The sequence below is a fragment of the Candoia aspera genome, chromosome 2 (assembly GCF_035149785.1).
Source record: "Candoia aspera isolate rCanAsp1 chromosome 2, rCanAsp1.hap2, whole genome shotgun sequence".
Lineage (NCBI taxonomy): Eukaryota > Metazoa > Chordata > Lepidosauria > Squamata > Boidae > Candoia > Candoia aspera.
Window position 1 is genome coordinate 153,457,830 of NC_086154.1, and position 25,460 is coordinate 153,483,289.

A 25,460-nucleotide genomic window follows, 5' to 3' on the forward strand; every position below is an offset into this window, starting at 1 on the left:
CGTGCTTAACAATGCTATGCGGAAGCTAGCCGCATCGAATGGGCGACAAAGCAAAACACGGAATTAAGGCAGGGACCAGCGAGGAAAGGCACGCGCGCCCTGACTGGAAGAAGCCTGGAAGCGCGAACTCGGGGGACCGTTCCCCCGGGGCCGCGTTCCTTTCTTCTGATTCGCAGAGCAGCCAGACGAGCGGGAGGGGGCGCCTCACCTGGCTCAGGTACTAGGGGGGAAGTACCTGTTGCTTTGGGATCACGTGCCTCGGAGGGGAGGCGGCGGCGGCGGCGCTGTCGTCGTCGCGGGAGAGTGATTGCTCGGTCAGAGCGAACTCTCGAGCCCAGAAGTCGCCTGGCTGGCAGCTCAAAGCAGGTGAAGAAAGGCGGGGATGGGGGGGGGGGTGCGTGCTCCTCGGGGCTTGTGGGCTTTGGCATCCCCATCGGCGAAGGCTTGGAGTGCCGTCCAGGAGAAGGAAGGGAAGCCTGTTTTTCCTTCCCGATCCTCCTCCGAAGCCGAGGGTGGTTTTTTTTTTTGCTTTCTCTTGTTTGTTTTTGGCTGGGCTGGCGGGGGGGGGGGTGTCCATTATTAGGCCGGTGCTTGCGCGGGTTTTTCCTTCGAGCGAGAGCTGTTGGCACGCGCTGCCTGGACCTTCCGAGCCCTGCGCCAAAGGCTACTTTGGCGGTTCTCCCCTAGAACTTCCAGCTGTTCCCCGGGAAAGGGCCGGCGAAGCAGGTGCCTGAAACGCGAAGGGAAAACGGCTCCTCTGATCCTTGGTGTCCTGTTCAGCGCGCCCCAGCAGTAACTTCGGCTGGGGAAGGAAAACTAAGCCAGCTTCTGCGGGCATCTGGGAAGAGATCCGGTCGGTTACTGCTGCTCACCCTTCGGGCGACTTCGCTGGGTTGTGCTTCCTAAACGGCGGGTTAACCATTGAGTGGCCTGCCTGCATTTCTCGCAGTCCAGCCTGGGAAACTGGGTAGAGATGGATCTTGTCTTCGGCTGCCTTTGCGATCGGAATTGAGAACTGATCCTAGACTTGCAAGGAAGAGGATGAGAAATTCAGAAATTCGTCGGCTTCGGGGATTAGAACCGTGCTACACAGCGCGGTTGATGCAGTGAGTCTTTCTCTCTGTGTGTTAAGCGTTGCCCTGGTCTTGTAAAAGAAAAGGCTAGAATTCCCCTGATCCCCACAATGCATTTTACAGTTGTATTCTTCCATGTACAGTATAGAGATATACTCATAAAGTCACCTTCTGTTTTTAATTTCTCTCTGACCTCATTGTTTATAATCCCCCCTCCTCTCTCTTTTCCCTAACTCTGTGCACCTGATGAAGTGGACTGCGGCCTAGGAAAGCTTCTGCCATAAGCTGTTTGTCTGTCTTTGAAGATGGGACACAATTCTAGACATAACTGTCTGCCTAAGCATGTGCCTTTAAGGCCGTAAGCACTTTGCGGAGAGCAAGGGTCGCTGAGCCGAGCATTCTTGCAAGCAACCCAGCAAAGTAGCCTGTGGAATAAGGCCTGCTAGACTCTGGTTTACTTTCTGCTCACCTCTATCTAGAGTGCAGAGGACAAGATTCGTGAACAAATAAAAGTGGTGTCATTGGCACAGACAGGAGGTGGAATGTGAGCAGGTGTGATTTTTTTGCAGTTGCTCGAAGTACTGAGGCCTTGGGTCCCTTTGCATCTGGTCACTCTGGAGGATTGTTGTCTGCAGAGGGGGAAAACGTCTTTTCTTGCCTTGCCAAGAGAGCTGGTCAGGATTCTGCAAAATTCAGTTATAGGATGACCAGCGAGAAGGTAACTTTTAATAGGAATTGTGAGAATAGAACTGCAGAAATTGTGTTAAACTTTTGGCTGCACAGAAGTAAACATCAGATCAGATTAAAAAACAACGTGGAAATCTGTGTATGTTGTTCTCTCTGGCTGGATTCTCACAGTGTTCTAAGCCAGCGGTTCTCAAACACTTTGGCCTCAGGACCCCTTTGCATTCTTAAAATGACTGAGGGCCCCAAAGAGGTTTGGTTTATGTGGGTTTTATCTATTGATATTTACTGTATTAGAAGTTAAAACTGAGAAATTTAAAAATACTTGTTTTACTTTGTGGACTCCTTGAACACTTGAAGAACTGCTGCTGTAATCCATAATGTGATTTGATTTAGGCTTGCATGAACTCAACCACTGTGGTTATAAGCCGTAGTTTGTGGCCCAGAGCGATATGTGATGCTTGTTGCAACTTACCAAATAGAGCATAGTGTGTGAAGCCAGCCTCTTGGTCCCTGTAACTGTGGTTAGGATCAGAACGGGTTGCCAGGGTTTGAAATCATCAGGTGGGCAGGTGTGTGCTTCCTTGTGCTGATGGGCAGGGCTCTCGTGTGACTTGACCGGGCTTGAAACTTGTACTGCAAATCAGGAGGAGGAGGAAAGGGAAGGTTTGCTCATATCATGCAACCCTAAAATTACTGGCAGCCTTGCACTGCGTTTTGCAAGGGTGGAACTTTTGCTTGGACATTGCTTCCTGGGGGGTCTGAAGACAGCCATATCCGAAACCTAGGATGGCCAAGCTCCTTTCCTAGCTACACTCCTGTGCTTTTAATTGCCAAGCAGAGGTCTAATAGAGTGAAGCCTGCCCAGCAAACATAATAGAAAGGTTTTCTGCTAAATCCTGCTCTTTTGAAAATTTGAAAGTGTAGGAATCATAAGAAAAAACAAAACAAAACAAAAAATAAAACTCGTTTTCTCTCTTCCATGCCTTGAGTTGGCAAGATTCATGTGAATATGCCTGTGAAATAATAAGGTTCAGATTCTCAGAACTTGGTTGCTATTAGAGAAGGTAGATCAATTCAAAACAAAGTGGAAATGATAGGGGATATCCCTAGGTTCTGTCTAACGCACAGATAAGGCAACTGAAACTCTGGCTATAAAAGATACACGCTTGGTATAAACCATTCCAGTATAGTTATTCTGTGATTAGTCCATGTTGTGCTTGTTTTAGAAAAAGAACTTCAAAGATAGCGGCAGAGATTTACTTGCCTGGACTTCTGGAAAGGCTCAAGGCCTTGCAGGGCAGAAAATATCAGTGGCAGCCCTCTTGACTCACTGGCAGAGTACACACAGTACACTGAATCGTAGGCCAACATCCATGGCTGGGTTCACACAAGACACGAAGATAAAACGTGGTTGGCTAGTTTGGGGCTCACCATCTCTTTGTAAGGGAGCTCAGCTCCACACCATGATTTCCAGCAGCATGAGATCAACTTGTCTTTCTTGCACTGAGTTGATATCACCTCCTTTTGACCAGTGACTCATAAAAACTTACTAAAGGTCATGGGAATGAGTCTGTCTCACAGCTGACTTTCTGCTCTAGACTTCTAGCTTTTGAATGTGGTATCAGAAGGAAGAAGAGAGAGAAAGAAGCTCTGAGTCAAGAGGCGTTTACAACTGCAGACTTTCTGTGTGGAAACACCACAGAAATTACTTCCTGCACCTGCTCCAAGGAACTACTGTAATGTAAGGCAGTGCATTTCAACCTTTTATATCTCAAGTCCAACCAATCAATCAGAGAACCTAGATCCCATCATAGTAGAAACAAAACACCCACTTCATTTCATTGGTGGTAACTGCTAAGGACTTACTTAAAGTGTCAGTGATTTAGCTGTGTTTCCACAGGAACCAAGCTAAAAGTGGTGCATTTACCATCTTTTGAGATCCACTCATGTAAAGGAGTTCTTCCACCCTAGCCAGACATCAACATGAGTTAAGCACAAAGAGAAGTCCTTCCTAAGTAAATCATTGGGAATTTTATGAAAATAAGGATATAAATATTTCGAAAGAGCTGGCTGTGATAGACTGTTAAAGTGCAAGCAACACAATATCTTGTTGACACCCAACGGCTAAAACATTTGTTAAGCTTTTTTGATGCAGGAAATATTATTTGGAGGTATTAGAAGTAACTACGTATTCACATCCATATTGGCTGGGGGCAATACTGATATATAAAGTGAGAAGTACTGTAAAGTAGGATTATAAATGTGAATAGCTGTCTTATTAATAGCAGGCAATTCAAAAGTTATTCTTGGGTGAACTGATTATGATTTTTAGGCTCAATTCACACATTACAGTAAGGCATAATGTAGTTTGTTTGGTTTGGGCCCAGCATGTTCCATGAACCCAAGTGATAATGATTTATTCAATAAACCAGAGTTAAACCAGGTGGTAGTATGATCTGCAAGCTACAATATAATTTGGTTGTTAAAAATGTGTTTTGGCTCCAGCTTCTAAGGATTGTGATTGCTGATGAAATGTAGCTCAATCCTTTTGCCACAGAAGTTACTATATTGTTGAGGTTTTTCTCTTCATGAGTGGCCACCTTAAATTACTCACAGGCTGGGATGATTCCAGTGTAGTATGGTGTGTGGACAGAGCCACTAGAATCGGTAAATCATGACTGATGGCTTAGCATTATAAATAAACTAAGCCACTATGGCTTTTTAAACAAATCGTGGTGAAGCCATGGCTTAGCATGACATGTGAATCCAACCAGGGTGCCCTGAGAGGTTGAAATGTTTCTCCACTGGGTTTTAAGTACTGCTGTTTCTACAGTCAGATTTCTATTATCTGCGCTTTGCTGAGGGAAAACAAATGAATGAACTGAAAAATGGCAATATTTGGTAGGGAGAATCTTCATGTTAAATGGAACTTCAGTGTGCTGAGGGTGAATATTTTTGATGCCAGATATTGGAGAAAGCCATTTTGGTGTAGTGGTTAAGGCACCAGGCTAGAAACCGGGAGACTGGGAGTTCTAGTCCCGCCTTGGGCACGAAGCCAGCTGGGTGGCCTTGGGCCAGTCCCTCTCTCCCAGCCCTGGGAAGGAGGCAATGGCAAACCACTTCTGAAAAACCTTGCCAAGAAAACTACAGGGACTCATCCAGGCAGTCATCAGGAATCATACACTGACTTGAAGGCATTCCCCCCACCCTGAAAAATGGAGACAAGCACGACAGTTATCACCATCAATATCTGTTTGTAGACATCCCAAAGGCATTTGATTCATTCTTTGGAAACAAAAGCTGTAGGAGATCTCCAACCTGGGTCCATCCAGATGATGATGGATATATTCTCTGAGAAGACTTGGGGTCTACTTCAGGGTCATGATGAGAGGAAGCCAATCTGGGTAGTTTTTGGTTGGTCCTCTGGTAAAAATCCTTCAGTTATGAATGCTATTGCTTCCTTCATCTCTTCAGCTTTCTTTATTAAAGGAAAAAATATCGCAGTTGTTCCTTTCTTGAAATGTTCAGACTGAGATTGTTTGAAAGTTCCATAGAAATTTGATGTTTAATCAGATAAGAGCAGGCAACCTTTTTTCATCCTGAGGACTGCATACGGCATGCAGACAGGCTTTCTGTGTACCGTAGACAAAGAGATATTTCTCCCCTGCTCAAGGAGCAGGAGAACAGCTTTTGGGGAGCTGGATTGCCTTAGGGATTATCAAGTTGATGTGGGCTCTGAGGAACCTTCCCAGCTGGGATGGCAGAGAACAGGAAGAGAATCTGCTTCTCTCAGTCTGCCAAATGGGTGATTTGGGCTGGGGGATGCTGGTGGGCCTGGGCATGGGACCATTATGGCAGGGGTTAAAACTTCCCTTCCATGGAGGTCCTGATTAGATGCTGTTTCTCCCCCCTCCCCTGCTAATTGCAGTGGGGAAAAAGTAACCTTCATAAAGATTGTAGAGGAGGAAGAGGTCTTGACATGCCTCCATCAGCCATCCTTATCAAGATGGCTGTTTCTGTAATGCTGTGACCTTGGATTTCCGCAGTCCAGTATTTATTGGAAGCGTGCCCTTGAGCCTGATCAAAGCAAATGGTGGTTAGGTCCTTGGTGCCCTGAGCAAGCCCTAGAACAGATGACAGTGGGCAACCTTGCAAGCTTTCCTTTTGGCAAGTGACTATTGAGTATGGCTACCCTTTTGATAAATGGGCAAGCTTTCCTATACCATCCCTTTTGCCCATGGTAGACCTTCAATAAATGTGTCCACTGGCTCTCAAATTACACCCACTTTTATCTGTGCATAAAGTAGGGTGAGTAAAGCTTTTAATGTGCTGTGCAGAGGCTGCTTTAAAGTTACCATTCATGGAAGGTGAAACCACTATCACTGTCACATGTGCACTTTTATGCACAAGGAACATAGGCTAAGAAGTAAACGCCATAAACTCTATCCACTTGCTACAGAGCTGTTAATTAAATCTGCATCTGGAGTAATCCTCGCTATGAAACCTTTACAAACCTAAGGTCAGATTAATTTGGATCCTTTCAGTGTAATCAAGTTACATTTCTCTTCCCAGAGAAGGGTGTGTGGGTGTGCGTGTCCAAAGGGCAAAGTGGAGGTAAAAGCTGAAAGTTGCGCTGGGGGAACAATACAGTATTTCTTTGGGCAGGCCTAAAATAGCTCTTTAGGTCTCAGCTACTGTGTATTAAGTAACAGAAGGTGCTGCCATAGGGCATGGTATGGCTTTCAGAAATGACTAGCGGTGTATTCATTGGTGGCTACTAGCTACAGTGTTTTGTGTGCTTCGTGGCTTGTCTTGCTTGGGAACTTTTCCAGAGCATCTTATGGGGTGGTTGATGGCAGAACGCCAGATGAGGTGGACGTGATCTGACTCAGTAAATAAATTCCTCCAGTATGCCGGTTATGCAATCCAGTTTTGCTTTCCGCCCAGGAAATGAAGCAATCGCTGATGTGCACTCCCATTGAACTAGCAAACTGAAAGTATGTTCTTTCCTAAAACAGTCTGCCAGGCAATTGATGGGGTGCATGTGGGTGAAGAAATCATGCAGGGACCTTGCTAGTGGGGAAATGGTATGTTCTGCTTTTTAGAAAAGAAAGAAAAGCTTAACATAAATATCCAGTCAGAAAGGTTTGAAATTGTTGCAATGGGTTAAAATAATTAAGAAGTGCAAAACCTCTGGGAGAAAAAACAAAACAGATGAGTTTTGTTAAAAGATCGATTTGTAAAAACATAAGCAGCTGGACTTTCCTGTTACTGGCTAGATGCCCAATTTCTGGAGAATATGGAGCCACCCCCCATCCTATTATGCTGTTATATCAAAAAACAAAACCCAATTTCTCCCTCGCCCCCACCCTGACAAGCCCTGAGACCAGCCCTACCTGAGGTTGTAGTACAGAATAGTGAGCAATATCTGTCCTGCACTCTTCTTTTGAAATGTTTAATTAACTTACCTCTTGGTTAATTGGCTCCCTGTGAATGTGAATTAACTCTTTTGGGGAATTTATTCCCACCCTCTCCTGAAGATTTGAGGAAAGATCTCACTAAATTTCCTGAATCAGGGTCCTCCACAGTTCCCTTATCAGTCCCAGGGGGCATGCTGGTTATGGCCTACATGTAAATTATTGACTAGTCCTTCTGGAGAACACCAGGCTGGAGAACTCTCATTGCTCTGTGTCTCTGTTTGGTTTTACCCACCCTTGCTGGGCGATATGAATCAAAACATACTTTGCTCAAAGCCTTTGAACTGAGGTGCAGTTCTGGGTCTCCGTCCAGCTTCCATTGTGCTGCTCCTCTAAGAAACATCATTTAAAATAGGGGTGGGCACCCTGCAGGATGCATCTAGCCCCTCAGCATTCCCCAATCGCACTGCTGACATTGGGAGTAAAAAGGTCAGGTGTTTGGGGTGGGGGTGTTGTTGCTCCAAAAATAAGAGCCCAACCAAGTATGGCAAAGCTTAATGTGCCGGATTCATTCCTTAAAAATAAAAGCTCCCCCCAAACTAACAAGTATAGGAACTCAAGTTAAATGTTAGTGCTTAGTGTTTACATGGCATCTTTCTTCACTTCTGTCTTGAGGACCTATCATTGCAAGGCCGGGCAATATTGTTATCATTACTGTCTGTGAATTAGCGGGTGGCTTCCTTAAGTCCACTTAATGAGTTCACGCCAGAGGTGAGTTTTCAACTGCCCTTTCTGGTACACTACTCAGGTCCTCATCCTCTGTGATATGTTTGTTAACTATAGCCCCATCCTATAACTCATTTGTGTTACTCATAGATTTCAGTGGAACGAGTTCTAAATGAACATGTGCATGAATGTAATCCTGGCCATCTGAGCAATAGCCTGTCTGCTTGTTATGGCCCAGAGGGCAGTGTGGCTCATTCTCCAGCAATCGCCCCAGCACGTTCCCCTTTTCCATCCAGAAGGGGATTGAAACGTGCCTTAATCTGATGTTTTTATACACATAGGTGGAAGGGGGAGGGACTTTGGGATGCTGGGTTCACCTGAGGGAGAGCAACAAAAAAGGTTAATAGTGGACTATATAGCTGGTGGAGTTTAAAAACCCTGTGTGGCTGTATAGTTGGATATTGAGAAAGAGTGAGAGAACAGAAGTACTGAGTTACGGATTTGGAGTCATTTGCTAAGACTGCCATGAATGGCAAGAAAGCCAGAGTCCTGGTCCTGGATGAAATTGACTGCTTCCTTGAGCTTTTATTCAGCAAGCAGAAAGTCAGATACTTTGGGCACGTGATTTGAGGGGCTGGTAGGCTAGGAAAAATATTGATGCTTGTCACAATGTTCAGGGAAGTAGAAGGGGAAGGTGGCGGATGTAATGGATAGATGGGATCAAGGAGGTAATTGGAATGTCCTTGGAAGAATTACAGATGGTCAACAGAGGGTGTTTGTCCATATAATCACCAGGGTTGGGCCTGACCTAATAGCACCTGACTAACCAACTATATAGCTAGTCATGGATGTTGAAGTACTTCCTGTCCTAACAGCCAGGAACCACGCTGAGACAAGGAATAGGTCTCTAGTGTTTTATTACTTCTCTAACAGAGAATCCTAACAAACTGAAGAAGCGTGGGAAAACATATAAACCCCAAAGGTTAAGGCGGGCCCGATCTGTGTCTCTTTGAATGGCCGCCTAATTCCTCAGTGCTACGCATGCGCTTAACAGCCTGGATGGGAGCCCCTTCCTGCTCGCCATCCTCACTCATGACATCTCCATCTCAAAGAATAGTGTATGTCTTCAGCAGCCTTCTCTAATTCACTGTCCTCTGGATGTTTGGTGAGAATGGGAGTTATAGGCTGATGCCTCCAGATGGTATTGGGTTGAGAAGGCTGCTCTTGTACCTAATGTTGAGAATGAGGAAATAATCAGTGATGCTTCCAGGCCGAGATAACAGTATATGGCTGATTTTGGGGGAGACCAGAAGATGCTCGTGTTCTGATTCTGAAGGCAGTTTTGGGGAGGATAGCAATAAGCAAGGATCCCCAGACTCCCTTCAGGCAGCTCAGCTTGCCTCATGTGAAATACAGAAGCAGCACTTTCATCTGAATGGGGTTTCTCTAGACTTGATCAAATCTGTTTTGATTTTTGCAGCTTTCAATTCTTTAAACACATTACTTTTTAAAAATACTTAATGACTTAATATATAAACAAGAGGAAAAAATTATGTAAGAAGAAATAGAAAAAAACAAACAAAAGTAAACTAATAAGAGAAAAACCTGTTAGAATAACTAAATATAAAATGAGAAACTCAATTCTTAAACAACAAATTAAAACTCAACCACACAGAGTACTATTGATAGACAGTTCATATGTAGGCTAGTTCATATATAGAAAATGAACACATCTTCCGTCCAGAGATTTATGTCAGGTGCAATAGAATAAAACAATATTTTTAGTTGTAGCCCATGTGCAGGAAAGGTAAAGTTCTACATACTTTGATTTTTCAAATGTAACTTAACATCACATTCACATCTTTAATCTTACTTGTTTTCTCAGCAACTTTATAAATATTAAACCAAAATAATGACACAAGATAGCAAGCCCAAAATGTGTGAGTTGTGTCTCTTCCAAAATACTATATTTCCAATATACAGAAGTTGAAACCCCATCTGTACAACTTATTCTCTGGTGTATCTAATAATCCCAAAAAAGAATCTTTGGTTGTGTTAATCACATTTTAAGATTGTAAGATAGGGCTGTTTTATTAAAACAAGATATTCCAGGTCTTTGTTCTAAATTACTTTCAGGTTTCCCATATCTATCTAAGTACTATTTTTCAATTATACATAAAAATTAACTGTTGTTTGGGAACCTCCAACCATCCTTCCAACAATATTAGTCATTTAGGAGTTTGGGGCACTGCTAATGCATGTCCCAAATTGTAACATCAAAAGAAGATTTAATTGATTATATTGCTATTTTGCTGCTTTACGCTGTCCATATTCAAGGTGTTAACATTTAAGCCATTTTTTTTTACCATGATCCGTTGAATGGGATATGGAACAGAGTCAGTCTTGTAGATGAGAAAAGTAATAGTGGCTTCTTTAGCCGATTGATTGATTGATTATGTGTCATTTTTGACTCTGAGCAACCACATAGATAGATTTTCTCCATGATTAGCCAATTACTGGTTTGTTTTCACTCCTGTTTTCGCTGCTCTTGCTAGAATCTATTGGATTCAGACAGAAGTTGGGCAGAGCTCTAAAGCAAACCAGTAAAAATCCAGCAAACTACAGATCAAAGCCATAGATCTTGTTAAGCCTCAGTTGTAATAAATAAACTAACAAACAATAGTGTCAAACTCTGGCTTACTTCTCTTAAATAGTCCATGTGTTATTACTGGTACCATCAAGAATCACTCTAAGCCATTATGGCTGAATGCAGTGTGCTGTACCAACAGGAAGGAGCAGAGTATTCTGGCTTTCTTGCATATGTGCTCAAGTGCCACTTGGGTTTGCAAAGTATGTTGCTTGTTTACATAAGTGTATGCTTTAAAATGCTTTGGAAGACAGTTGAAAGAAATTAAGTGCATGCAATGTCTCCCGGCAATAAGTTTATGAGTAACAAATCACGGAGCATCACTCCTACAGAGGAATATATTACATTGCTGGACAGACTGGTATATTGTCCCGGTCTTTGCATGTGAATGTGGGGCTGAAAAATGGTCAGAATTGCCATTGGGGAGGAGAGCAGTCAGTGGCTGTATCAAAAGATGCAGCAGGTCAGTTGCAGTCCTGTTCCACACCCCTATTGACTTGTTCGTTCAGGAGAACATCTAATTGACCGTTTGCTCAATGGAAGAAATATGTCCTGATGATTCCTGACAGTCCTTGAGTTGTTGTACTAAGACTGTGGCAGGCCCAGATTCAAACCTAGCAGTTGCCCAGATATTTGCGTATCATTCACTTTTTCTCTTTCTTTTTCAGCAGCAAACAAGCCTGGTGTCTCTCTCCCAGGACTTTCTTGCAGCAGAAGAACTGCCTGGAGTGTGTGGGAAGTTGCTGCAGTACAGACAGAAAGTGGCAGCAGCCTTTCTCCTGAGGCAGTGGGGACCTCCGCTCATCCTGCCCCTCTCCCGGCTGGAGAGGTGGGCGATGGCCGGCTCTGGACAGCTTGCACTCCTTCTGACAGTGTCTCTCCAATCCCTTTTGCAGCCTGCATTGGGTCAGGGTGGGTGAGCTACCTTTGCTGCCATAAAGGAAAAAAGAATGGGCTGGCTGGAGTTTGGGGAGGGAATCTGGCATCTCTGCTGGCTGGTGGTTGGTACGTCTGCCCAACTGCTAAGTGATTGCCCCAAAGAGTGGATCGTGCCCAACAGTCAGAATGTCTTCTCTAAATTACTTTCCCCAGAACAACCAAACTCTGTTTCTGCAAAAAAAACCTCCAGCAAATTCTAGGAATTCTCTTTCTAGTCGAAGTATGGTTGGCTTCTATTGACTGGCTTTATTTTGGCAGGCATCCAATATGACATCTCAGACTGCACAGTATTTAGCAACAATGCAAGGTCCGGTTCAGATAGCGCTCAGTGTAAGGTGTCATTATTGACAGTACTTGTTTTTATTTGATTTGTTCCACTTATCAGCCACCTCAAATGCTGAAGCAAGTCTAGGGGATAGGCAATAAATTCATGAAGACACTGAGGGGAAAGAAAAACAAACCGAAGAAAACCAATCAATAATAAATGGGATACCATTAAATACCATGTTGGGAGAAAACAGCATAAATATAAACAAATTAAAATACTCAGTATCAAATCAAATGTGGCGTCACAAATCACCCTGCCCCAAGGCCCGCTGAACAAAGCCCGGTCTTCAAGCTTTCTGAAAACCCAGCAGGGTCCGGGCTCTGGGCAAAGCAGTCCCAACGGGCAGGGGTGGCTACAGAAAAGGGCTGCCCCGAGGCCCTGTTAGATGCGTGTTCTAGTGGAGGACCTGGGACATCTGCTATCCCTGCCTATTTTGAGAAAGCTCCATTTATTCCATCTTAACCCCTGAATGTGTGTTTGATTGTTTTGCCTACCTTTCACTCTGAACTGGATTTTAGTACTTGGTAGAGTTTGTTTGTTTGAATAGAAACATTTTAATTTTCTTGTTGAGTTTATTCTGTTGCAGAAGCAATCTAGGGAGAGCTTAATCCATAAAGGTAGCCTAGAAATAGTTTAAATAAGTAAATTATATGGCATTATGGACACCATCTATTAAATTTAAAATGTCTTGTGGTTTGCCAAACAGAGATACAAATGCATATTTGGAAAATATTTGACACCCACATTGGCAGAGGGGACGAGCAAATTGGTGTGCGTTCAAAGAGGTCACAGTCACACATGTGCCTTGTTCTTATAGTTTTAGATTGGAGAACTGCAACCTGAGAAAGCCATTAACCTTAGGATTTCTGCTGATTGAAGTATAGCTAGATGTTAAAGCAATGGATTGTCTAAAAGCAGAATTTGCCTTCCCTTTGTGGCTGCCCCTGAGCTCTTTGGCTCTTGGCTAGAGCTCACCTACAAACTGCAAAGCAGTTTCAGGGTATGGCTCAGGCCCCTTCAGGCCAGGGAGTGAGATCTGGCTCAGAATCCACTCCCATCACTGTGGGTGTGGATTCTCTGAAACTCAGAGGGAAAGGCGGCTGAAACCTGGTGGCTCCACCCCGTGCCTTGCCTTCTCGTGGCTGGAGCAGTGCTCAGGCCAAGACAGAAACGGAATGCCTGGGAGCAGAAACCGTCTAAACGTGAGCCACGCCTGCCCCCAGAGCAAGGCGAAAGCGTGTTAATGGAAGTTTCTTAAGAAAAACTGAAGCTGGCAATTCAGACCCTAGTGCTCATGGGAGCCCTTTCTTAAAAGTTGCATTCTTGGGTGAGACTTGACAATCCTGTTAGCATTCAGGCCACTTTTAAAGGGAACTTTCATGGAGGGAGTATGTAGTTTGAAAAGATCGTTGACTCCTGTGACGGAACAAAGCAAACAGATTGGCAACTGAGTTTGAGAATGTATTTACGTAGGCAGGATTTGAACTCATTTAAACTCCTGTGGAAGTAGCATATCTATGTTTCTGATTCCCTAATGCCCAGAACATTAACTTGGGTGTAAACTGGGCAGGCATTGTCCCAGCAGAGAGTCCCCAATGCCTTAGTGGTTGTCTAAGGATCTGGTGGTGAGCCTGAATGTTTGAAACCACCAGAACCCAACTGGCATTTGGGAATGAGTGAATGATTGAGGCTATTCCTTGATAACCTTTTCTTTCTGCTGCTGCTACCTTGGATTTCCCTTGGACATTTGTCTCTCCCATACACAGAACTAGCATACCTTATTCTTTTTATTTGGTCACCAGAAACAATCCAGGTGAACAGGTTGGAACAGATGAACCCCGCATTCACCACCTTACAAAGGTGCCTGTGTACATTATACCCTTATAAGGTTTAGCCACTAGGTGGCGTTGGACTTAGTTGTGTATGGCTGGATTTAAAAAATTCTTCCTTGGATAGATTTGATTTCCTGGCTGGTGTGTTGTTAGGGGTCAGCTTAGAGGAAAGTCATGAGTGAAGTGCCGTTGCATTGTATTCTAAGCCCTATGATGTTCAACATTTTTGTAAATGATTTCAGTGATTCTTTAGAGGGGAGGTCCTGCATCTAGGTCCAAAATCAAAGGCAGCAGAGTAGAATGGCAACACTAGGTATGAAAAGTCTTGGTGCCATGGTTGTTGACAAGCTGACCATGATCCAGCAATGTGATGGAGCCACTAATAGTCAGGGCTAACTTCCATTCAGCTGTGCTCTTGCTGCATCTGCAATACCATGTCCTGTTTGGGGTTAGACGGTGTTTTAAGAGGAATTGCAGCTGGAAAGTCCAGAGAAAGGCAGCCAGGATCATGAGGGACATGGGCATAAAATCCCACGGCAAAACAATTAAGAAGTTGGCTATGCAGTATTTAGTCTTGAGAAGGGAAGATTGGAGTGCTGTGGTATCAGTTGTCAAATATCCAGGGGGGAAAAACCTAGAAGATGGAGCGGAGTTCTTTTTTGTGCTCCAGAGAACAGAAATAATGTGTGGAGGCAAATTAGGCTATCCCATTAGTCACCGGTTTTGAAGAGACTGGAGAGCTTAAATGGTCCCCAGTCTGGAGTGCTGTAGCTTTGGAGATCCTGTGTGGAGGATGTGTTGGACAACATCATCTGCAAGGTTTCTTCCATGGCATTAGAGCCAGGCATGAGGCTCTTCCTATATTTCTAATTCTGTTTTATTCTCGCCCAAGGTACCTCCGCTGACAGCAGCACAGTGGGACCGACGTCAGCGCCACCCCCTCCTTCCTATGGCCTCTCGGTAGGTGTCTTGGGGTGTGAGCTGAGGTACTAATACTTCCTGAGGAAAAGGGGGAGTGACACTAGAGCCATTTCCCTTCTTTCCAGTGAATAGGAAGAGGACATATAGAACCAACTGATGTGTCTGCTGTGATAAATAGGGTGACCGTGTGGCCCATCACCACGAGATGGTGCCCATGAACTCTCAAAATGTTCAGTGGGTAAAAAGAGAGACAAATCTTGAAAGATGTTGGTGTTCTCACATGAGTACTTACAGAAGTCTGACTGTTTTCAGTATATTACACCCAAGCATGAGAACGCATTGGCGGGGGGGGGCTGGATTTGGCCTGTGCTTTTGTTATTGGAGACAAACAAGAATGAAGGACCTTGCACAAGGCCAGCATCTCCGCTTTCCGTCTGTCTGTCCATCCATCCTATCAGAATTGATAAGGGCTCTGAGCCTGAAAAAAAGCTGTGGCTGCTTAGTGAATCAAACAAGGAAGCAGCATGTCTTTAATGTAACTCTTAAAGCAGCTGCATCTTTTTTCAGCTTCTGCAGCAGCTTTAAAAACGACAGTCTGTTTCTGTTTTAGTGGATGGCAGAGGCGCTGGACTTGTGTGAGATCTCTTCTAAATCATTTCCAAAAGCGTGCAGTGGCTCAGTGCATAAGCAAAGCTGTGGCTTTGGGTAGTGACGTTTTCTACAGGTCCTCGAGTTATGACCATTCATTCAGCGACTGTTCAAAATTATGATGGTGCTGAGTGAGGGGTACTCATGAAGTTGTGGCCGTCACAGCCCCCCCGCAGTCACATGATTGCCATTTGTGACCTTCCCTGCTGGCTTCCCACAAGCAAAGTCAGTGGGGAGGCCAGCAGGGAAGGTCACAAGTTGCTCTGGTAAGTTACCCACTACACTTCTTCTCCTGAGGAGCCCCACGGTGGAGCATGCTCGCAGCACTCCCCACCCTCCCACAGCCCTCACCAGCCCACCTGTGCTCCCTAGTGCCTGCCTGCGACACCTCCCCACAGCATCTGTGCACACCCCCGTGCTCCTTACCTGGGACTCTTCCTGCTTAATGGCCCAAGCAGTCCAGGGGTTACAGCGGCTGCCGGGACTGCCGTCACTAAGTGATGTGGTCATGTGATGTTGTGCTTTACGACCACATCGCTTAGCAACGGCAATCCCAGTCCCGATGGCCGTCCTAACCCAAGGACTGCCTGTACAAATGTGTTACTGTTGATCTGGGCAGTACGGGCTCCAAAGCGTCCAAAGGGTGGGTAGCGGTGTTTCTAGCGTGGGGCTCTGCCCTGCTCTGTTTTTGTGTTGAACAGCGACTAACTCTGCTCTCCCTCCTCAACTCTTCCTCTGTGCAGAAGGCAGAGCTGGAAGCTGCCATAGCCGTGCCGTGTGTTTTTGGAGGCCTCCTGCTAATTGGCCTCTTGGTCTTCATGGGACTCAAAATTCGGCAGAAGCGCCAGACAGAAGGGACCTACCAGCCCAGCAATGAGGAGCAGGCAGGTACCCGTGTGGAACCTCACACCAACCTCAAACTGCCCCCGGAAGAGCGACTTATCTGACAGAGGGAAAGGGGGTTCAGTTTTGGGGTCCCGGCTTGGAAAAAGCTGCTTAGCACACCGGACTGAAAAAGGGACTGAGAACAGACCTGCCGCTGTGAAGCTGGAGGGTTCCCTGCATGGTCGGCAGCATTCCAGGCTGGCTGGCTGGCTATGAATCGCTGTCGATGGGAGAAGCCCCAAATGCCAGAGGGAGGCCCTGGAGGCACCCCTGGAGCTGTGATGGGTAGAGAGGCAAGATGGGAGCCTGCCCTCCACACCCGGAAAGGAAAGGCCACCCTGACGCTGTGGGAACTGACCATGCTGGTTGGTTCCCCTCTGTTTGCACTGTCCTCAAGGACAAGCCTGCTTCTTCCTAGAATGGGACCCACGGGGACTGACTGTGCAGCCAGTATGAATGTTGGTCTTTCTGAAGAGGGAAGGATGGTGGGTTGGGGTAGGAGGAGGGCGGCTGCTCTTGGCCGGACGGGTCTGCTCTGGGATGGTCTTGCCTTTTAAGCGTGTTTTTAAAAACTATGTTGTCCTGTGCCTTTAAGAATGCCAGTGTTCAATAAAAGCCAATCTCCCTTTTATGATGAAGGAAAAAATGGCACCATTTGGTGGACCAGGGGGAGGTCTTAATGCACTCGGTTGCTCAGTAGAAAGGTTATTCTGAAACAGTTTAAATGCATAAACGGAGGGCATCACCCACACCAAGTAATAAAATGAAGCAAACCTTAGAAGATGTGATCCAATCTTATTGTTTGGGTAATCTAGAAATCTTGCTGTGCCTCACACATCTTAAGTGTGCTGTTTATTCATTTATTATTCAATGTACATGCTGTTATTCTTCATCATCCTTCTTCAAGGCACCTCAAAGTTGCTATGCTTTTGAGATCTTGGGTGATTCGATTTGTATCTTCACTTTATTTTGTATAACTCAAGGCTGTACATATAACACTCCTGCCTCCTGTTTTCCCCACAAGCACCACCCTGGAAGTGGGTTGGGCTGAGAGAGAGTGACTGGCCCAAAATCTGGCCCCAAATCACCCAGCCAGCTTTCCTGCCTAAGGGAGGATTAGTTTTATCCCCTTTACTGTGCCTTGGACAGAATGCAGGCAGTGTTTTTTTTTTTAATGCAGGTCTCTTAGTGATGAGTTACGTCTAGAACAAGGGCATAAAGAGACATCCAGGTTCTGTAGTCATTTATCCAAGTTCAGGGGTGGAAAGCTGGTTAAACTTGCAAAGGAAAAACTTACAAAGGAATCTCTTAGCCTTAAGCAGACACTAGGTGGCAGCACCATATCGTACTGTTCAGTTGGTCGTTTAGCCCTTGTAACTTTCCAGACACACTAATAGAATTGTGGGCTTGGAAGGGAGCCCAAGGCTCAACCCTCTGCAGTATGCAGACAACCCAACTAAACCATCCATGAAATGTGGCTATCCAGCCTCTCCTTAAAAACCTCTAGAGATGAAGAAGCCTCCACCACCACAGACTGACTGTTCTACTATGGTACAGATTTTACCATCAGGAACTTTTTCCTTGTATTTCAGAGACAGATAAACGACTCTGGTGTTCTTGTAAAGACTGCTATGCATCCAACTTATTACTGGGAAATAGAATTTTTAAATATAATTGGTATCTACCAATACTATTTGTGTGTGTGTGTGTGTGCACCTTCAAGTCAGTTTTTGACTCCTGGTGACTGCCTGGACGTCCCTGCAGTTTTCTTGGCAAGGTTTTTCAGAAGTGGTTTGCCCTTGCCTCCTTCCTAGGGCTGAGAGTGTGACTGACTGGCCCAAGGTCACCCGGCTGACTTTGTGCCTAAGGCGGGACTAGAACTCACCGTTTCTCGGTTTCTAGCCTGGTGCCTTAACCACTACACCAAACTAGCTCTCGTAATACTAATTACAGATAAAGTATAATTGCTCACTTTCTACTTTCAGGCCTCCTGTTTGTTCATTTAGCCCAGTAAATTCAAGGCAGATCCCCTCGGAGCCCCTGGCTTGAATGGGGATCTGCCTTGGAAGCTGCAGCTTGCTTACAGGGGTTCACAAAATAGAGCTGTGCAGTTCTGAAAAAATTGTAGCATTGGCCACACTTTCTGCTCTTGTGGATTCTGAATGAAATATAAGCCTGGAGGCCATGATGAAGTTTTCAAGGCCAAACTCCAATTTTTGAAGAACTTTTACCCATCCTGTTGCCTTGAGTTTTTCTGTGGAGTTCTTGATTCCCTCTGGGCTTGGTTGTTGGGTTGCAGATGTTTCATTACCCAACTAGATAACACAGTCAGTGCAAGGACTGATGATTCCCTTTAAGAAGTGGTGGGAAAGCAAGTGCAAGTTGTGCTGGATCTCTGAAAGGATCCCTTTATTCAGGATTGGACAACTTTAATGTATGTGTGCATGTATGCGCAGTGAAGGCTGCAACGGGGTAGGTAATTTCATGTATTTCTTATCTTAAAATAGCAAGAAACAATGTTGCCTGTAGCCAGAAGCACTTGGGAAGGTTACCAGAAAAGGGCTCTATCTTAACAGAATGGCTAGTGTCCAATTGTGGGAGTTGATCCAATACAACCTAGAAGCTAGACTGAGGAAGTCTTCTATAAAGTCACCCACTAGAATTTTTTTTCCTTCAGGAGTAACTTCACCCTTTTATGACCACTTAAGACTTAAGGGTTCTTACACTACCTTAACACTGCTTGATAAACCAGCAGCTGTTTCTGGCTGCTTTTTTGTAATTATTTACATGACAACTAGACCTAGAAAGGGCTTATCATATTTCTTCAGTACTGCTCTGATGGATCCTTGGCTTTATCAACACAGAGGGCAAAGGACTAGTTCACAGCATACAGAAAAACCAGCTGATGAGGGAGCTCTCTTGCTCGCTCGCTCTCTCATACATACACACCCATCATCACATCTTACACTTTAGGTAATACTGCTTGATTTTATTTATGGGCATTGATCTTCAGTGGCTTATTCATGTATGCAAACTGTGCCACAACAATAGCAGCTCATTCTCATGTTACCTGCTTTTCCTGACACACTGCTTGAGAAAGGTTGACATGAAAAGCCGTCTTCCACGCTTAGCAGCGGAAAGGAGCTCTGCCCAGTTCAACAAATTCATTTATTTAAATGCAGTTCTCTCCCATTGAAGTCCTGTGAGTTGGCTGAAGATAAACTGAGTGTTCCTTTCCCCTGTGCTATTAATAGACCCCCCCCCCTTTCTGCTTCTAGCAATAGTTTTGATGTGCCCGGACAGATGAAGCCCTTCTATCATTGCTGCTCCCGCTGGAAAGGCCTCCAAGTTCAGGGGCTTATTGTGACTCAAACACAAAGTTATTTTCTCTTAAACATACAGCCAGTTTGTTTTCAGGATGCTCTTTCAGGATGCCTCAAATCTTTTCTTCAGTTCCAGCACCCTAGGCTGTATCAAGGGCCTAGAAACTGACGGGGGCGGTAAGCTGGTGACCCTGCCTAGGATGTTCTTCTTTGCCACAGAGTCACTGACTTTTGTTTGTAACAGGCTTGCAGATGATGGGATGGTGAAACTACTAGCAACCAATGACTCTGCCTCAGGGTTCTCATTGGTTGGGGGCTCAAGGGTCTGGTCAGTCCTACATTCCTGTCCCAACTTGGTAGCAGTGCAGCCCTCTGGTGTAACTGAACTAGGAATGGCAGCTTCAGGATCTGCCTTCTGGGTCAACGCCATTTCTGATGGCTCTTTGCTAGACTCCTGCAGGGAAAGAGTTGGGGTGTCAGGACCAGGACTACCTTGCAGCTCAGGGGGACTGTGGTCCCACATCTCATTACTTGTGCTTGCAGCTCTGGCAGACAACAGCGAAGTGCTTGACATGTTCTTTTCATCCAGGTAGCCCAGGAACACTGTATCCTCAGATAGAGGGTCATCAGCATCACCCTGTTCTTCACACAGGGCTTCGTAGAGGGCGTCTCCACTGGGTCTCAGCTGCAACAGGTCAGGAGGGGGCAGGGTTAATATCCACACCTTTCCCATGGCAGCTGCACATCTTTACAGGTACCCAGAATCTGAGCTGGGAGGGCTTACCTTCATATAGAAGTTCTCCTCTTCAAGGTTACTGAAATCCAAGCTGCGGGTCCCGTAGAGAGGCTGTTGAGCTTGGTTTGACTCCAACAGGTTTAGTGTCTCAAAAATTTCACCTAAGAGGTCAAACTTCTCTGCATTCATGTAACTTTCACCTCTCTCACGTTCCAGAGAGGAGTCCAGGGAAGGTGGTGTGAAGGGGGTAGAAACATCCCTGGAAAACAAACATTTGAAAGAGCTTGACGTATAGGTGATGCCGTTACTAAAATACCGGAGAAACGATCTTATTAGCAACTGGATTTAAGTAAAGGTGGCGCTGCGGGTTAAACCGCTGAGCTTGCCGATCGGAAGGTTGGCGGTTCAAGTCCGCGTGACGGGGTGAGCTCCTGTTGCTAGTCCCAGCTCCTGCCAACCTAGCAGTTTGAAAACATGCAAATGTGAGTAGATTAATAGGTACCGCTTTGGTGGGCAGGTAACGGCGTTCTGTGTAGTCATGCCGGCCACATGACCATGGAGGAAGTGTCTACGGACAAATGCCGGCTCTTCGGCTTTGAAACGGGGATGAGCACCGCCCCCTAGAGTCGGACATGACTGGACTTAATGTCCAGGGAAACCTTTACCTTTACTAGCATTTGCTAACATGCATGCATTTCGCTTCTTCCTCTCTGACCTCCTTGTGGTGTTGCTCATCGAGGACTGTATGGCTACTCTCACAAAAAGTGCAAGGAAACTAAAAAGCAGATGAATATGTGTTTTAAAGCTGAGAGTCAAAGGCAATACTTAGGGAGAGACCACATAAGCTAATCTCAGGCTGTGTTTGCACAATACCACCAGAGGCGTCCACAGGGTGGTCAAGCAGGGAGGAGGCAAATAGAAAAAGCAGCATCTTGTCTCTGCCTCTTTCGTACATGTGGTGTGATGCCGCATGCAGAGCTTGTGAAACCAGAGGGCAATGCCCCTTTCTTCACTTTGCAAAAGCCTCCAGTCCTGCAGATGCCTCTAGGCTTTCTATATTTTTTCTGGACACAGGCCATGTGTAGACCCTCCATAGATCTCCTTCCATACTCTTGAAAACTCCCCACAAAGATGTTTATGAAATAAAACTAAAGGTGTATGTTTGGTTTTGTTAAAGCAGGGTGGGGCTCCTGCATTTGCCCAGAAGTGGAATTCTTGACAAGTGGCATTCATCTAAATTTCATACTGCCATTTTTTAAATGAATTTAAGTTAAGCTATTTAGCTGGAATGTAGTAGCAGGAATAATAGTGTAGGCTTGACTATCTCACTACAGAAAGTAGTTATTAATCTCAACATAATTCTGAAACATGACAACTCTTAGTGTTTGTCTTGTTTCCCAACAATTAAATTTTAACAAGACTTATACCTAGAGATGGTGTGTATAGCGTTGAAGTGTGACAGTTTGAACTGAACACAGTTTTCTTGACATAGTGTTATGAGTATGGATGGTGAGCGGGGGGGGGGGGCTATCCAGGGGGGAAAACTCATGCGTAGTTTAGAGGCTTTGAGCTGTCCTTCAGAGAAACCCAGAACAGACCTGCCTTGAGTTTGGGGGTTTATCTGTCTGGGTTTTCCCACGCTCCTTCAGTTTGATAGGATTTTCTGTCTACTATAGCAGTTTAATAAACACTAGAGACATTCTCCTCATCTCAGCGTGGTCTTTGCTTAAGCCAGGACACATAGCTCTTCCCCGCTTTTTTTCCCTGTGGTTTGTGCAGAAGTGCTTCCTTGCAGACTGAGCTCCTTTTTCCACCTCAGGCATCAAAGGCTCTTGGGACTGGCCTGACACACATACAGAACCCAGCTATAAAGAAGAGCAGTTGTGAGAATATGAAGAGCTGGTGGAATCCAGCTGTCCTCCATTTGCTTAGCTTGCCTTACCTTTGAGCCTCCAGTTCTGTCCCACTGCTCGGTCTTGGTGGTCGCCTGGGGCGAGACTGAAAAGAAGAGAGAACCTGAGTCACTGTGGGACGCTGGACTTGTAAGGGATCAGCTACCTTTCTCTGTTCTTTGATGGGACAGGCAGTTCTGTGGAACCTTTCCTTTGGGATCTAGAGCTATATATTCCTCACTTGAGTCATCACAGCAGGCTGCCCTATACTGATTGCCCTGCAGATATGGTCTGGGACTTCAGGTCTCAAAAGTCTCTGCAATGGTCCTGCCATCTGGGGATTCCTGGGGACTGGAATCAGAACATCTGGCAGATATCCAGTTAGGAGAAGACTAGTTGGTCTAGTAAGAGGCAAGCAGAGTCTAGTTATACTTCTGGGAAGGGGTGGGGGGCAAGGATTTCCAATATATCAAAAATGCGGTTGCATGAGCCACCATCCTTTGATATTCCTTCAACACTCTTAATTGCCAAGAAGAGCAGTGGCATATAATTCCCTTTCTCCAGGGTTAGAAAATGAATGTCTGTGAAGAAAGTTGCAACAGAAAGAAGGCTCCAACTCTGCTTCTGTAGATTCTCCCACTTCTGTCCAAAGAGAGCCTTTGTGCATGATTTCTGAACCAAGCAATCATATACTCTGTGTTTTGCCTGCATCCATATAGATGGAAAGAAAGCCGCATCTGCAAATATTTTAAATTATTTATTGCCCTTTACCATGAATTTAAAAGGAAGCATGCACCTGTCTGTTGTAAACATTAAGGCTCTGCCATAGAAAATGTCTATAGCAGACTATAGGGTAAAGGGTTTCCCTTGACATTAAGTCCAGTTGTGTCTGACTCTAGGGGGCGGTGCTTATCTCCGTTTCAAAGCCGAAGAGCCAGCGTTTGTCCGTAGACACTTCCTCCGTGGTCATGTGGCCGTCATGACTACACGGAACGCTGTTACCTGCCCACCGAAGCGGTACCTATTAATCTACTCACATTTGCATGCTTTCGAGCTGCTAGGTTGGCAGGAGCTGGGGCTGGCAATGGGAGCTCACCCTGTCACGTGGATTCAAACCACCGACCTTCCGGTTGGCAAGCTCAGCAGCTCAGCGGTTTAACCCGCAGCACCACCGCGTCCCTTATAGCAGACTATAGCAGACTATAATTCCCAAGATTATTCAGGGGAAGCCATTAACACTTCAGCTGACACAGAACAAGTTGTTTTTGTCTTGAAATTTTAACTGTATTTTTTATCCTGTGGCACTGTTACTTCCTGCTTTATGTAGAATACTTTGGGATTTTGAACATTAGAACTGAAATAAACATTACCTATGTGAGTTCACTTCACATAAATGCTCTTCTGAATTTTCTTGTGCAGCACACAAAACCTCTTTGTAGTTGGCTGCTATTAATATTACAGCTAACTTCTTCCTTTCAGCCCCAGGGCACAACAGGATAAAACTGCAGTTCTAAGCTTGCTTGCTTGCTTGCTTGCTTGCTTGCTTGCTTGCTTGCCTATCTATCTATCTATCTATCTATCTATCTATCTATCTATCTATCTATCTATCTATCTATCTATCAAAGTTTATCACCACCCATCTCCCCCCCCCAAAGGAGGGACTCTGGGTGGTTATGAGAAGATAAAGGCCAATAGAACGTTATAAAATATTACAAAGGCCTATTTTGTAAGCCTTTGGTTGGCTGTGATAAAAGTACTGCTTTTAAGCTCCAAGCCATATGATTGAGAATGGGCCATACAAGATATGGTGGCCTTAAGGTAGCATATACTTTGGATTCCTGTTCCAAATATTTACTCCTGTTCTACTCCCCGCTACTGATTACGCAAGTTGCACACATTCAAAACTTCCTGCCTACTTCTTCACCAAAGATATGCCCTTTTCTGTTTCTTTTGAGTTTTGAAGCAAGTGGTCCAAGAATCATGGGCATGTTACAGAGGACACCCAACATTTGCGCCATGCAGTAATGGGCACCACTCCTGTTCCTTTGCTCTTGTTCATTTCCTTCCTCCAAAGCTCCCCTGATCTGGCCTCTTACTTTCTCTAAGCCGTTAACATTTCCATTCTCCCAATACCTTCCCGAAGTGCTGGGTGATGGGCAATCGCCTTTGTAGGTTCTCAGACTGTTTATTTCTGGTAGGCAGGATGGGACTGGAGATCTGACTGTAATTCAGGGAATGTTCCTGCTCTCTGTACTGGTGTAGAGCTGAATCCTAGAAGAAAACAGCATAATATGGATCGGCCTTTCTCAACCTTTTGACCCTGGAGGAACCCTTGAAATATTTTTCAGGCCTCGGGGAATCCCTGCGCATTCAGGCTCAAATATAGGCCAGAAGTTACAAAATTATTATATTCGTTTCATGTGTGGGCCTGTGTATATGCATTGAAGGACAACTTGCAATGCAAGAGACATAAAATGAAAGGAAGCTACGCAATGACTCAATGAATTGCATGCCATTACTCATAATAGTTATGGTGATCAATATCCTAAAAAAATGGCAAAATAGAGCAAACTCTTGGTAAAATACAAGACCAAGCCTCCTTCTAATTGACCTTGATTCCTAGTGAGTTCAAGGACATGGCTGTGTTGCTTTCTAGGCAACAGCATGGATGTGGTTTGCGATGCTTTTTTTTCTTTTTGTTTGTTTTGTTTTGTTTTACTTTCCACTCTAGCCGATTGTCCTGGTATTCCCTGGAAGTCTCCCATCCAAACACTAAGTCAGATGCTGCTAAATTTTTAAACTTCTCCACATCAGCTATGTGCTGCCTTCTAGCTGGATGTTAGTATACTAACTACTTTTTAAAATGGATTTATTCCTATTTCTTCCATCTGTTCTCTCCCCTCTCCCACCTTTATAACAATTTAATTTTTTTAAGGAAAAGTTTGGAATAGGAAATTGTTTCTTACCTTTAGGCGGCTCCGCATGTTTTTCAGCCTGATTTTGGCATGACCTTTGGCCTGGAAGATGCAAAACAAAGTGATGTATATAATTAAAGAAAATTTAGAGGGAGGAAGGCAGGCAGGCAGGGGCCATCCCAAGAACCAGCTCAATTGCTTTTTTCTTCCCCTCGTTCCCCCAGAGCCATTATTACCAAATGTTCTGTGAGAAGGTTCTTAAAGGTATATTCATTTGTTTGATTGTAAAGAACATTTGTTATACTGTGCTGTACTTTTATTTACAATTGTTCTGGAACTGAGCTTGACTCAAAGGAGACTTTATCTGAATTGCTTCTAAGATATGCATATCTATCTACAGGACTTTTATCTCTACCAATCCACCCATGCACATATATGCTCCCATGTTTTCTTTCCTTTTTTTCTCACAGTTGTTTTTTATTTTGCCATTT

At 44.9% G+C, this 25,460-nt stretch overlaps 2 protein-coding genes and 1 long non-coding RNA gene across 6 annotated transcripts in view; 2 read left to right on the forward strand and 1 right to left on the reverse strand.

Moving 5' to 3' along the window:
- The first annotated feature begins 256 nt into the window (after positions 1–256).
- Positions 257–16,969, forward strand: CRB3 (crumbs cell polarity complex component 3). The gene is made up of 4 exons (XM_063294372.1): positions 257–366; positions 11,219–11,462; positions 14,542–14,609; positions 15,962–16,969. The coding sequence occupies exons 2-4, from the start codon at positions 11,387–11,389 to the stop codon at positions 16,163–16,165; spliced, it is 348 nt and encodes a 115-aa protein (XP_063150442.1). The 5' UTR covers positions 257–366; positions 11,219–11,386; the 3' UTR covers positions 16,166–16,969.
- A 2,408-nt stretch (positions 16,970–19,377) lies between these two features.
- The window catches only part of DENND1C (DENN domain containing 1C), a 35,925-nt gene continuing 29,842 nt past the window's right edge, over positions 19,378–25,460 (reverse strand). For 3 of the 4 annotated variants that reach the window (XM_063294376.1, XM_063294375.1, XM_063294374.1), the window contains 5 exons: positions 25,021–25,071; positions 24,188–24,325; positions 22,105–22,160; positions 20,211–20,421; positions 19,378–20,111 (listed from right to left, as the gene is read on the reverse strand). In XM_063294376.1, the coding sequence (XP_063150446.1) occupies positions 19,530–20,111; positions 20,211–20,421; positions 22,105–22,160; positions 24,188–24,325; positions 25,021–25,071 (1,038 nt within the window). In that variant the 3' untranslated portion in view covers positions 19,378–19,529. Of the gene's footprint in view, positions 20,112–20,210; positions 20,422–22,104; positions 22,161–24,187; positions 24,326–25,020; positions 25,072–25,460 lie in introns of those variants that run through there. The other variant, XR_010067266.1, reaches the window with a different exon arrangement.
- Positions 21,550–22,735, forward strand: LOC134490975 (uncharacterized). The gene is made up of 2 exons (XR_010067267.1): positions 21,550–21,653; positions 21,907–22,735. It is a non-coding gene; the product is annotated as an uncharacterized LOC134490975 (long non-coding RNA).